At 46.6% G+C, this 14,769-nt stretch overlaps 1 protein-coding gene across 1 annotated transcript; it reads right to left on the reverse strand.

The window, feature by feature from the left end:
* Window positions 1-583: 583 nt before the first annotated feature.
* Window positions 584-5,183, reverse strand: GDF5 (growth differentiation factor 5). Its single transcript, XM_006202610.4, has 2 exons — window positions 4,259-5,183; window positions 584-1,932 (listed from the first exon to the last, which is right to left on the reverse strand). Exons 1-2 carry the CDS (start codon window positions 4,881-4,883, stop codon window positions 1,058-1,060), a joined length of 1,500 nt encoding a protein of 499 aa, XP_006202672.1. The 5' UTR covers window positions 4,884-5,183; the 3' UTR covers window positions 584-1,057.
* Window positions 5,184-14,769: the final 9,586 nt, after the last annotated feature.

Genomic DNA, 14,769 nt, shown 5'->3' on the forward strand with positions numbered 1-14,769 from the left:
GCAAGATCATCGAGGTACAGTGGTCAGTGGCCAAAAGGAGACGCTCCAGTAGGGTAAGAGAGGATTCCTAGCAGCCCATATTTCCCTGTGAGAGGCCAAGGGCCCTTTAAATGGTGGCCAGTTGATTCTGTTAGGTAAGGGTGAAGGAACAGAGCAGACATTGATGAATGAAGTGGGGATGATTTTAGAGGAAATAAAGTCTCCAATTTCCCTCCCATTTTGGAGGGATCCATTTTGGAGACAACAGACTTGACTAAGGAATGTCAACAAGGAAACCTAGCTTTGTTGCCAGGCCCCAGCAGAGTAGCTGGAGCTCTAGACCAAAAACGGGAATGGGGTGAGAGGTGGCACTGGCCCTGCTCAGCCTGTGCTCTCTGTCCCATTCTGCTTCAGGCAGCCCACTTCCTTTCTCTGGATCAGTCATTCTTCAAGGGGTCACTGGGTCCCCTGGGGTAAACAAGAAATCTGCCACAGTTTGAGGCACAGTTTTGCTTTTTATCTCATCAATGTACATTTAAAACTAACAGTCTAACAGTTTCACACTCCTCACCCCTGACCCAGCCCTTTCCCCCTCTGTCCCACATCTGCCCCATCAGCATCTCATCTGCCCCAGGGGCAGAAAGTCATCAGGCACAGTGGTGATTCAAGGAGGAGATGGCCCCTGTGGCTCTCCTAAGGAGAGCCCTCCCTGGAGAGTCCAGAGGTCAGGGAGGCCCAGGTAAGGAGAGGTCATGGGCTGAGTGTCATTGAGAAACAAGGTCTCCTGGGTCTCAGTCCCACTCAGAGTCTCTCCCTGGGCCTGTCCCTGCCAGTCAGAGCAGTGCGGAGGGGGTGGGGGTGCAGAAATCCTCAGACAGGGGGACTTATGGCTAGAAAGGGACCTTTAGCCCAAGTCCCACTCAGAGAATGAGCAAGGCTGTTGAAATCCCCTTTCATGCAGGCTAGACGCTCCTGGCTGTACCTTTCTGAACCCTCTGTGATTCCAGGAGTGCAGGGTGGGGCTCTTGTGACCAGCACCCTAGGGATGTGCCACCCAGGAAGACAGAGGCCAGTGCCGCTACCTGCAGCCACAAGACTCCACGACCATGTCCTCGTACTGTTTATAGACCACATTGTTGGCGGAATCGATGAAGAGGATGCTGATGGGACTCAGCCGGGTGGGCACACAGCAGGTGGGCGGCGTGGACTCAGGGTCCATGGAGTTCATCAGGGTCTGGATGACTGCATGGTTCGTGGGCTCCAGGTGGGAGCGCAAGGGGAACTCGCATAGCCCCTCGCAATGGAAGGCCTCGTACTCAAGGGGCGCGATAATCCAGTCGTCCCAGCCCATGTCCTTGAAGTTGACATGCAGCGCCTTCCGACTGCAGCGGGCCTTGGGGTTCTTGCTGGGCCGCTTGCCCTGGCGCGTGGCCAGTGGGGCCCGCCGTTTCCGCCGCTGGCTGAACAGGTACTCGTACACGGTCTTATCATCCTGGCCGGAGCGGGCCTTAATCTCATTAAAGAACAGGTCCCGTTTCTTGGTGCGGCCAAACACCAGGAATAGGGCCTTCTCATGGACCTGCCGGGCAGCCCGGTCAAAGCCCAGGCCACGGAGGTCCATGGCACGGCCCCGTTCCCAGGCCTCCAGCTCCAGGCACAGCTGGGCTGAGTTCTTAAAGTTTCGGAAGAGCTTCCAGATGTCGAACACCTCCCAGCCAGATCCATCCAGGCCTGGCACGGAGCGCACATCCAGCAAGGCTGCCGGCTGTCGGCCGCTGGGGCAGCTGGACAGCTTCAGCTGGGCAGCCCGCCCACTGCCGGGGGCCACTGGCTTGGCCGTGTCCGAGGGCTTCTTCCGCAAGATCCGCAGCTCGGCCCCTAGGAGCCCATCCTTCTCCAGGGCGCTAATGTCAAACACGTACCTCTGCTTCCTGACCGCAGGACCTCGGTCATCTAGAAAGAACACGCAGAAGTCATTCCCTGCAACCTCACCAGGGGAGCTGGTCACCTCCAGGCCTCAGGGGAGGGTCATAGCTCTCTCCCCCTCAAGAGAGTTTCTTTAATCTCTTTAACCTCTTCCCCACTCTAACAGAGGCCAAGACCCAAATCACTGAGAGCCTTTTTCAAAATAAGGGAGTTTCCTACACAGCCAACCAAGTACAGTTGCTGATCTGCAGATGTGGCTGTGGGTGACTTGAGTGATTCTGGGTATTTGAGTCAATGACATGCATGTCAGAGATCCCTCAGCCTTAGAACTGCCTTCTACCTATCCTTCTCCCATCTGTTATCTAATGTGATATCTCTTTGATAAGATAGGTGGAATGGGCATTATAACTACTCCTGTTTTTCCAGAGGAGGAACCTGAAGCTCAAAGAAGGTAGGTAACTTGCTCAAGGTCACCCAGCTGGGACAGAGCAGAATTGGAACTCCAGCCTAGAACTTTTCATACCCAATCCTGAGCTACTTCTACTATACTATACCTTAAAGAAGATCTTAGTGTTCTCATTTTACAGATGAGGCACAGAGAGGGGGAGTGACTTGCCTAAGGTCACACAGCAAGTTAAAGCTGGTCTATAATCCAATTTCCCTCACTTCCCAGTCTAATAATTTTATTGTGAACGTGTCTTACCCTGCTGGGTGTGTGAGTGTGTGTATGTGTGTGAGTGACAGTTTGTAAGTGTTTGTATATGATGGGTTCACATCTGAGTATGAAAAGTAATATTTATTTGAGTGACATGTTATATGCACGTATGTTTGGGCTTGTGTGAATATTTGAAGGGTATGTATGTATATGTATATGGAGATATGCAAGAAGATTTCGTGTATATATGTAAAGTGTATGCATGTGAGATTAACATGTATGTAAAATGTGTGCCTGTGTGTGTGAGATTAACATGTATAAGGCTATATGTGTGTATAAGAAGCTCAGTAGTATGTCCTAATCAGTATGTCCTCCTTCCTAAATACCAATTTGCCATTGGGAACCATTCATAATATTGCTCTAGAAGGTGACTAATTAGGCCTTTAAACTCCCCATCTCCCCCTCTCCAAGCTCCCTTAGAGCTGGGGGGCACAAGGACTTATTTTATGATTCCCCAAGGGGTCACAGCTTTCTCCAGCTGGGCAGGCAGCCAGGCAACCTCCCCCACCTCAGCCAGAACTTCTGCCTCTGTGCCGCCCCCACCCTCAGTCATTCCTCCACAGGCCAGCTTTAATGAGGAGCCTCTTCCACTCTCTGACCCCTCCCCTCCCCTGCCAGCCCAAATCCTAAGACTCACAGAACCAGAGCACATGAGCAGTAAGCCTGCCTAGGACTCAGGTCCACCTCCCTCTTCACACTTATGGAGAAACTGAGGCCCTGAGAGGGGAAGGGACTTGCTGAGATCACACAGCAAGTTGAGAGGAAAAGCCAAGACAGTAAAGCTAGGTGGGCAGAGGGAGAAGCAAAGGGAACAGACAGCCTCCTGGGTTCATGATTAAAATGATCTATGTTTAGGACAGGACATGAAGTTTTCATATTTGAAGGGCCTTCAGAAATCACTCAGTCTGATATGTCCATGAATGACTGAAAAATTGTGCTGAACACTGGAATTTGACACAACATTGTAAAATGATTATAAATCAATAAAAAAATGTTAAAAAAAAAAAAAAAGAAATCACCCAGTCTGATGTGCCTAGGGAAAAAAGAGAAAAAGAGCTTTCCTAAGGTCATACAGTGAGTTAGACCCCTTGATCTGTCATCCACCCTGCCCCTGCCCCCGGTCCCCCCCCCCACATATTTGAATGTCATTCTGTGACTCCAAGATGCCTCATTTACTGTCTTCACCTACTCTGCCTCCTCTGTGCCCTAGCCCAAAGGCAAAGTTGCAGAACCATGGGTATCTGAGATTAATTTCTCTTTCTGCCATCTGAGAAAATCTACAAATCCCTGCAGCCTGGAAAGTCTGGCCAGCTCACATAGAAACAGCGCATGGCTTGGTAATCAAGAGTCTTAGAGTCTGGTCCCCAACTTTGCCACCAAAAGGCAGGTTTTGTCTCCTTCTCAGGCTTCAGTAACCCCCTCTGCACCTTGCAGGAACTGCAGTTGGTGATGCCCAGGTGCCCTCCAGCTCTGACATGCCAGCAGCCTGGGACCTGGTGTGTGTAAGTCCCAGACACCACCCCAGTCCAGATGCACACACTGTCTCCCACCAGTGCAGTGTCAGGGCTCGGAAAGCCCCCTCCATGCATGCAGATGCCCCTCCCTCTGAGCCGTGCCCCTGCCACCCCACCCCCTCACCTTGCCCTTTGTCAATAAAGCTGGTGATGGTGTTGGCCAGGCCAGCCTCCAACTTCACGCTGCTGTTGCCTCCCTTTCTGTCAGCATCGGACAGCGTCCTGTACAGCGAGAGCATGTACTCGTGGGGCGTGATGGGGGGCGGGCGGAACGGCTCCTTGGGCTCTCGAGGGGACCCAGGCTCCCTGGCCTTCTTCAGCAGGAAAGAACTGGGGACAGATCCTGCCTTTGGGGGTGCCTTTCCCCCAGGAAGCTGTCCTTTTGGGGTCACAGTCCGTGTTGCAGCCTGCCTTGTCTGAGGAGGGTGTCCTGACTTGAGTTCTGGGCCACCCGATCTGGGAGGCAGCTTTTTGGGTTCATCCTTCTTGGGCTGTGTCAGGCCTCTTGTCTGCCCGGGACCCCCCTTTGCCCTGACATTGGTGGCCCCCCCACCATAGCTGTGGCCCCCCGGCCTGAAGATGTTCTGGGCCAGAGGGGGCCTCTCCTTGGCTTCTGCTTTGGCCAGTCCTGGCCTGGCCCCCTGGGGTCTCTGGCCCAAGTCAGGGGCACCCAACACAGTGCAGATGAATTCCAGGTCCAGCCAAGCCAGGTGCCAAAGCAAGAAAGTGAGGAGTTTGGGGAGTCTCATCCTCTGGCCAGCCGCTGAATGACACCAAAGAGAACAGCGGCAGCAGCGAAGGTGCCTCTGGTTTGGCAGGAAAAACCATGAAAGGAGTGGACCCTCAAAAGCAGCGGCAGCAGCAGTAGCAGCAGAAGGAAAGGCTTTCTCCTCAGTCTGAGACTCTTTAAGTCTGCCGGGTGTGTGTTTGTATCCAGTCCCATAGTGGAAATGCTCTTGTATCCAGACGTGCACCGTCTCCAGTCAGCAGCTGAAAATAACTCGTTCTTGAAAGGAGAAAGCCGACCGCCCCCTTTCTCCTGCACAACTGACTGAGGGCTTGAAGGAGGCTTGTATAAGGCTGAGGGATTTTTCCAAGAAGGAAGAATGGCGTAATGCTGCCTGTGTGCTCCAGTTTTTTTTTTCTTTTTTTTCTTTTTTTTTAGGTTTGAATCCTTTCCAGTGAAAATACTTCACACACACACACACACACACACACACACACACACACACACGCCTGCAGGTGCTCAGAAAAATCTTTTACAAACCTGAACTCAGGAATTGGAAACGGAATTCCAACCCAAACCAATTTAATTACTCTCTGATGTCATGCTGTCTAAACTCATTTAAGTGCGATATATTTATGTGAAAAAAATCGCTGCTGCCCTCTGAGGCCCCAGCTTACGGGGGCTCTTGGCACAGAGCCCCGTGGTGGGGATTCTAGGCTTAGGGGGCCTCTCAGTCCCATGGAGCAGACCCAAGGGTCTTCACCTCCACCTCACGGGGCAGCCCACCCCATCTTCCTGGGGAGAGATGCTGAGGAATGAACTCGAGGATCTTAAACCCCAGAAGCATGAGGAGTGTGGGTTTTCAGTTAAGTCCTTAGGGTATTTTTAAAGCAGTTTCAACCTTTGCGTCTAGTCTGGGACCTGCTTTGTTGTTGGGGGTGGGTAGCACAGATGGCAGCATTTACCCACAGTTTCTTTTATTTTAATAAACTTGTGGTGACCCAGAGAAAAATATCAGTACCCACTCCACCCCTCCCCCAAATGCCATTGACTGAGCTCAGATGATTTCTTCAGGCTTTGGGGGACACCGCCAACCCTGAGCCCACTCCTTGGATGGAGGCAGGTTCAGAGTGTACCTCACTACCACCCCAGCAAAGACAGACCCAGTTTTGTTGGGAAGGACTGGCTGAGTCCAGAAGTGGCAGCCCAAGCCTGGGGCAGCAGCGACCCCTGCAGGAGACTGGAAAAATGATTTCCCACATGATTTTTTTCTAGTAGCTTGGGAAGAAGTCTGAATTCCAGCTGGACTCATGGTGGGGTTGGGGACTGTTCCCTTTACCTGGAATACGATTCCTTTTACTTCCACAACTGGAGGAAGTCCTTATTCTGAGAGCTTTTGCTGAAAATTCACCTCCTCCAGGAAGCCTTCCCTAATCACCAGACAGAGCCAATACCCCCATCCTGAACATTTTGCTACAATAACACTTGTCACACTGTGAGAGGTATGGCAGTGGTAGAAGTGATAGTCAGGTAAGCTTCCTTCATAATGAGCTTCTTTGAGCCTGCGTGATAGAAATCTGTTCGTCACCAGATCAGTTTCCCAGCATAACCCAGCACAGAGTGGAAGTTCAGTAAGTGTTTAATGAATGAAAGAAGATGAAACTCATGGCTGGGGTGTCCAGGTGCCTGACCAGTCTTTCCCAGAGCCTCGCTAATCTTCAGAGCACAGCTGCATAACTTGGCTGTTTCAAGCTTCATCTGGTGCTCCAAGGTCAGAAAACCCAGTAGAACTCCACCTCCCCATTTCAAAAGATCAATGCACTATCAGACAGACGCCTTTTGGGGGAGCTTGAAGGAAGAGCTGAATTCATGACTATCCCTCCAGTTGCCCAGATTCACCACACTTGGCTTGCCTTTGTACTTGTCTACTTGTCTGACCTTTCTCCCTCCTCTCTATCCCCAGTGCCTCGCTGTGCTGTTTCAGTCCTCCTCATGGCCTGTCCTAATACAATTCCCTTGTAACTGGCTTCTAGGCCTCCAGGACTCTCTGTCGCAACCCTCCTGCTGTCTAAAACCTGCCCACTGGAAAGTGCCAGCTCATGTGCCCTCTCCTCCGTGAAGCCTTCCCTCATCCACCAGAAAATGCACACTCCTGAATTGCCATCACAGATCTCCTATGCCCCTTTCCACTTTGGTAACTCAAAGATTACCCAGTTCTGCCTCGGCTCCCTGTCTTAAACATAGTTCATTTCTTTTACTCTGTGTATTTTTTCATATGTTAAAAATCATAACTTAATTCCTTATAGCAGTAATAATTTATTTACATCCCTGTCTCCCCCATTAGAGTATGACTAGACTGTACCATATTTATCTTTCAATTATTCCCAGGGCTGGGCACAGGGCCCAGCACATAGCAAGTTCTCAGTATGTGTCATATAGATGAATGAATCTCTAACTGGCCCTAGCAAAAGCCATCATTTTCTCCTTTAACGTATAGTTGCTTTTAGACACATCGTGCCTTCCCTGCAGGACTCTGAGATCCTTAAAGGGAGGGAGTCTGTCTTGCCACTTATTAGGCACTTCATAAGCTTGAGTAAGTGAATAAATGAAGGGGTGAATAAATAAAACAATCTAGACGTCCCCGAACATGGTTTGACAAAGAGTAAGGGCTCTGGAGACAAACAGACCTGGTTCTGAATTCTGGGTCTGCTACATGGTTTGCTGCATTATGTGATCTTTGGAAGCCTCTAAATCTCTCTGAAACTGCACAGCAATCATGACAGTACCTACCTCACAGGGTGTTTGATTAAGTAAATTATAAAAAGTGATTAGCCTGGTACCTGACAAATATTAATAAAAGCTACTATTTATTGAGCACGAACTGGAGTAAACTAGACTCTGGCCTTTGTCTCCCACTGCATTTTTATCTTAGTTATCTTCACAATAACTCTATGATGCAGGCACACTTAGTACCCTGATTTTGTAGATGAAAAAACTGAAGTTCAGAAAGATTAAATTGCATTTTAAGCCTAATTCCGGCTCCAATGCATTTTATACCAAAGAATCCTGACCTGGCTTCTAGAAATACAAGAAGTAAAACGGTGGTAAGGGGCAATTACTATACTCTTGGCTTTTAGTCAAGGTCTCATCCAATGGGCTGGGACTTTGGGGACACGGAGGAGTCTCAGAGCAAGGCTATTATTTGTGGACCAGGGAACTTCAGAAACAGGGTTGGAGTAGGGAAAGGGGACTCTGAGCTTGCTTAGAAGGCCCTCTCCAGGGAGAAGCCCAGGGGACTGGCCTGGCTCTCACTATAAAGGTGACTAATCACTTCGGTCCCCTCTGGTAATTGCAACCAGATGCTGCCACTGGCAATGCTTCAGTCCCAACATGTTTAATTACTGGGATGCAGAGTCCCTTGGTCCCCCATGTCCCCCCACCTCTCCCCTCCTGTCAGCAATATTAATGTCAAACTTGAGGTAGAGGTTTGGAGTCTTGGGAAGCCACTGGCATGGAAATAATCTTTACAGTCCCTTCTACCATGTAGAGCCTTTAATTGTTACACATGTTTTCCAATCCATCTCATTGGCACTCCACAAAACAACCTCTCAAAGTCAGCAGGCCAGAATATTATTTATACCCATTTCATAGACAGGCAAACAGGGAACTAAATCATTATCATCATCATCATTGTCACCATCATCCTTTGCTTTTTTCAAGCACATAGCAGTTTTCAAAGCAGCTTCACATTCTTTATGCTATCTGAATATCCTATATCTCAGGATCAGCTCAGCATAGCAACAGTGGTTAAGAGTATGGTTTCCAGGATCAGACAACTCAGTTTCTATCCTGGCTCTGTCACTAACCAATTGGGTGACCTTGGGTATTCATTCATTTATGTACTAAATTATCCATCAATGATATACTGGGTGTCTACCATGTGTTACATCCTGGGCCTAAGCACTGGATGCTTAGAAGTGGCAAGATGACCAAGACTGTGCTGACATTTTGGTGGAAGAGAGAGACAAACAAGCAAATAAATGTATAATTTCAGAGAATGCTAAGTGCTGTGAAGAAAAATTAAGCAGGGTCAAAGAGATGCCTATTTTAGATAGAAACGTCTCTGAGGGGGAGAAGAGGTCCTGATGTAGTGAGGGAATGAGTCATACAAAGGTCTGGAAGAGGATCATTCTTAGTGGTAGGAACAGCAAGTGCCAAGGCGCTGAGGCATGAATGTGTTTGGCATATCTCTGGAACCATGAGAAGCTGGTGCAGCTGAAGCAAAGTGAGCATGGGGGGAGTGATAGGAGATGTCAGATTGTGTCAGGACCACATTGAGTATGGCTTTGCAAGCCAGACAAAAGAAGTTGGATTTTATTTTTATTGCAGCAGGAAACCTAATGAAGAATTTTAAGCAGGAGATTTGTCTGACTTGTAACATAATGATCAAGAGCTGGGCTACCTGCCTTCAAATCCTAGCTCCCCAATTTCCCAGCTGTGTAAACTGAGTCTAATCATTTAATCTCTCTGTGCTTCAGTTTCCTCATATATAAGACGAGGTTAATAATAATATTCCTACCTCATAGAGTTGTTATAAATTTTTATTGTAAGTTCTTAGAACAGTGTCTCACAGATAGAAAGCACTACATAAATGTTACCTATTATTTATATCTTTATAAAAAATCACTTCCCTGAGCTTGTTTCTTTACCTGTAAAATTAGCATAAAAATGTTTCACAGACCACTTAAAAACTAAATATATTTACATGGTAGAGCACCTTTCTTTCAGTGACCAACATATAGTAGGTGCTCCATAAATTATGACTTTAAAAAAAGGTACAGTTGTTAATATTGTCCTTGTTCACAAATGAGGAAATTGAGTCTCAGAGTTGTTAAGTGATTGACACAAGGCCACATAGCTAGAAATGATCCAGGTAGGACTCAACCCAAACACATGACTCTGAATCCAGTGCTCTTCCCCACAGCAAGGAAGGATTGATCTTTCCTGGCATCACCCTATGTATAAGGAATTAGCCGGGAGGAGGCCAAGAGGCCCTGGACCTCCTTCAATGCTTCTTATAATCTGTGGGGCCTGGGTCGTCCGTCCAGGGAGCCCAGCAAGTGCAGAGTCGCCTAATCCTCTCTTCAACCATCATTCTGTTTTATGTTATTTAAACTTCCCAGGAGCTGCCACTCCTCTGGGCTTGCCTCCAGTGTGTTCTCAATGGCTCCCCCAGCTAAGCTCCTCAGGAAACGCATCTCATCAGAGTATATGGTGGATTCTAGGTGGATCCATCCCAGTCCCCTGCAGATACCATAATTGTGTGCGGGTGTAAGTACATTTCTGTCTATTGCAGATGTGGGGCACAAACAAAGTAACCACACATTTTCACTTTTATTCTTTATTTAAAATATTTTTCTTTATCTAAAAAATATTTTTAGCGGGAAGAGTAAGGCTCAGTGGTAGAGTGCGTGCTTAGCATGCACAAGGTCCTGGGTTCAATCCCCAGTACCTCCATTAAAATAAATGAATAAATAAATAAATAAATGAAATAAATAAACCTAATTACCCTTCCAAGTTTTAAAACAAATAAACAAAAAATTTAAAAATTCTTTAAAAAGGAATGTATATTGGAAAGAAAAGTAATACAAATTCATGCTGAAGAAATTTCAAAGAACACAAAGTCTCCTACCCACCCAAGACCACAGGTCTTCTAGTCCTTCTCAGAAACAACCACTCTTACCAGTCTCCTTGATGACTTTTTATGCAATACAAGCTTTGAAAACAAATAAGTACGATATCCTTACTGAATGCATTTTAAAAATTCAAACAATACCAAAGTTTGTTAAATTAAAAGAAGCTGCTCCCCAATCTCTCTCCCTAGAGGTAACCACTGTTAATAGTTAGGGACCTGGAAACCTTATTGTCATTCTTGAGCTCAGAAATCTCAAATTCTTGCTGTACTCCTTCCACTCATCCCTCCCTTCATCTACCTTTATCTCCCACTTTGCACATAAAAACTCTAATAGGTAAGCATTATTATCCCCATTAGCAGCTGAGGAATTTGAGGCTCAGAGAGGGGAAGTGGGTTGCGCCAGGACACAAGGCAGAGCCAGGAGTTCAAACCCAGGGGAGCATGTCTGCCTCTGAGTCCAGTATTCTTTCCGCCATGTTCCTACATCTGGTTCTTGTCCAGAGCCTTAGAGTTTAGTTGCTGTGTCACATAAGGCAACAGATAGAGTCTCAGGTTAGAACATAATTAAAGGCTCATTTTTTGAAGAAAGAGAGGACATGGTCCTATGGGAGATTGTCCCTGAACATCGTTTTTTCCCCCAAGCCCTGACCAGTGGTGAAAAGATAACATTCACTTCAGGAAATGCCCCGCTTGGGTGAGTTGGTACTTGGAGCTTGACTTAATCAGTGGGAAGGGGCAAGAACTGGAAGGAGACCTGAGACAGGGTCAGGACCAGGGAGGAAATATCCAGTTGATGGAGGCGATTGTATTATTATCTAATTTTCCAATCCACGGAGACTCATACTGATATCCAGCAGGACCCTGTGGGGTCCTTCCTGGTACAAATCTTTTCTTGTTCCCCATTTCTTGTTTGTAGGAAATAGGCTTCATTCAGCCTCATTGACCTTCCCTGAGTTCCAAACGGCAAAGAGTTTCACACAGTTTCTAATCAGGGAAGGGAGGGAATGCAGAAACCAGGGAGGAACAATCAAGAAACAATAGTGCAGCCTTGGGGTTCTGGTTACCAAGGCTGTTGCCCCCAGGATCATACCTCTGCCCCTCCCTCAAATAGAAGCCAATTACTTTTATCTAAGTCTCAGGAGGCAAAGAAAAGAAACAAGAACTGGTTAGAACATGCAAAGCCCAAGATGGTGGAGGATTTGACTTCCAGTGGATCTTGAGCCTCATTATACTGTCATTGTAATTCATTAGCATGCTAAGTGACACACCCACAGCATCATGACAGTTGACGATTGCCATGACAACAATCGGAAAAGCCCACATACAAGGACAGAAAAGAAAGGTGATTGGCCACCGCATACTCTGAATGAGGATATGATGGCAGAAGCCTCCCATAAAAGTCCACATGCCCCAAGCCGCAGCTGGAGCTGTCTCTACCAGCTGTCTTGGCTGATGGCTCCCTGCTCAAGTGCTTTCTCCTTGCTCCATTGCTTTCCTTCCTTTTCCCCTCCTGAGCAACAAAGCAGTTGTTCAGTTTGTCCCTCTGTCTCTGCTGCACAAATTCATTCACAGCTGGTGGTAAGGACTCACATTTTGGTGGGATTCCTAATTTAGGGGTCCCTCTATCCACTAACAATATGATCCAACCAAGCGGCAAAATCAGCAAGAAGAGTGCCTAGAGGAAATCCTCGGCATTCCCCAAACATCCATGCTCTTGCACATCACTGTCTTGTGCACACTGCTTGAAATACCCTTCCTGTCTTTGTCTGCTCAGCAGATTTATCCTCCATAATCAGTTTATAATGGCACCACCTCTATGAAGCCAGCCACTCCCTCTTTGTAGAATTTACCACCCTGTAGGAGTATAAAATATGTGTTTACCCACCTGCCTCCCATTTGAGTCTTGGACTGAGGCTCTAGGCAGGGTCCACGTGTTACTGTTCTTTGGGTCTCTCCCAGTGTCTAGCACAGGATTTAACACATAGTAGGTACTCAATCAATATCTATTTAATTATAAATGAATAGACTCTGATGGACAGCAGCAAGTTGTTCACAGCTTACTACAAGATGCTATGTTCCTTTGGTGACCCCAGCTCTGCTTCAGACAGCTTGCAGTGAGAAAGGGGGGGATGATTGCTTTTTTTTTTTCTTTTCTTTTCAATTTTTACCCTCTGTCATCCTCAACTCACTGAAGTCACTCAAGGTGTTGACATGAAGAGGAAGAAGGGGAAAGGGGTGGGGAAAGTCTTTGCATTAGTATTGTAGCTGGCGTTGTGCTTTCTGGGTTTGGCAGATGTTTCAAGCTGTCCATCAACAAAGCATCATTGGGTGCTTTTACAGGTTCTTTGGGGGTTCCCTGCTCGGCCTCTCTCCTGCATGCCTTTTAGCAAAGGCATCTCTATTGCCAATGGTCATTTGTCTTATTTCTTACTTCTCTTTACCCTTTTAGGAGGCCCTACTGAATAGGACCCAGGATAGGCCTATGCAGGCTCTCTTTCTTTCATTTAGTGCACATCTGGTCTACAGAAAACATCCCTTGACAAATTCTGGAAGAGCAGGATAACCCCAGCAGAGCAGTACTCTCCTGGGTCTGCCACCAAAGCAGTTAGCAGGCTTGTCTCTTGCTAACAGATTTCCTGGGCGGGAGGTTGATCCAGTCCTTATGCCCTCCAACTGCAGTGGCCTTGGATTTGGCATCTCAAACCCTACTGGAACTCCCCTCTCCCAATCACTTGGCTTGAGCAATTACATCTCCCCCAAGAAGGGTGGGGACTTACAGCCAAAAATATCTCAACACAGATTCCCTACCCTCCACTCTCATAACATCATAGATAAAGGATTTAAAAACTTTAAACAGATTTTAGGCTATTAGCAAAAACATATGATTTTTTAGCACCTCACTTTGAAATTTCACATATATAATAAAAAGAAAGTCAGTCCAGGTGGCCTCTTGGCACTGGGCAGGGATGAATATCTATAAATAATGAGCAAGCCTGGGATGTGGGATCCATATTGCAGCCCTGGGAGAGGGTTAGGATATAAAGCATGTTCCCAAGGATGGAATTTAAGACCTAAAGGAAGAATCCCAGTTCACTTGGAGGGGACCAAGGTTGGTTTTCTTTCAACTGATCCATTGTCTCTCCTTCCAGTCCAGCCTCCTTTGAGGCTTTCTCCTCACTCTAATTCATCAGACAGGTTTGAACATGGCCAGACTCTAATTGTGTCGAGATTAAGTCTTTTCCCACAGGACTTTTGGGTCCCAAGCAATTCAAGTGATGTATATGAACGCCTTTTTCTTTGTCCCAAATGTTCCTGATACTTTGTTTGAAAGCTGATGTACCCTGAGAGCCTACAGAACCTCTAGGGGGGACTGTTACCCACTCTCACACATTAGCTGACTCCACTCTCTGCTCTGGCTCAGACAAAATACCCAGTTGTACTACCTTACCATGTTTTAACATGATTTCCAACTTGCTGTTAATACATTGCACTATTATCCAATACTAGTACATAATAGATAGTTAATAAATGTTTGCTAGATGAATGAATAAATGAATAAGGGAATGAATTAACAAACTGCCCTTTACAAAATCAAATACTGTTTGGTTTTAATCCCCTTCTATTCTGTTTGCCCTTTATTGGTAAGTCTTGGAAGTCTGAAACCTGTTTGTTCTTCATGGTCTTAAAATGTATTGTGTTGTTTGTTGATGGATTTATGTCATTAACTTTTGTAACACTGAACTGACTTTATTCATTCCGTAAATGCTTATTTAGCACCTACCATGTGTCAGGCTCTATGTTAAATGCTAGGAATAAATCAGACATAGTATCCTATCCTCAAGAAGCTTAAATTTCAGAGGTGGAGAAAAATAATCAGTAAACCAAAACAAATAATAAGTAAAAAATACTATGAAAGTACTATGAAAAGAGATAGAAAATGATACGATACTACTTTAAATAGCATGGTCAGGGAAGATATAGCTGAGGAAATATCATTTAGGTTAAGACCTGAAGAAAGGGGAAGTTATGAGTGAATCCAAGAGCTGGGGGAAAACTGGTCTAGGAAGATGGCAAAGTATGTGGCTGGTGTGTGTAATGTTCTTGTACACAACCTGTTACGGGAATATTTCCCTGGGGTGGATTCTCACAAGGCTGATTCTTAGCATCTTTTTCTCTGTCCAATGTCTAGGATGTTTCTTCTTCTCAACGTCAT

Source organism: Vicugna pacos, chromosome 19 (assembly GCF_048564905.1).
Source record: "Vicugna pacos chromosome 19, VicPac4, whole genome shotgun sequence".
Classification (NCBI taxonomy): Eukaryota; Metazoa; Chordata; class Mammalia; order Artiodactyla; family Camelidae; genus Vicugna; species Vicugna pacos.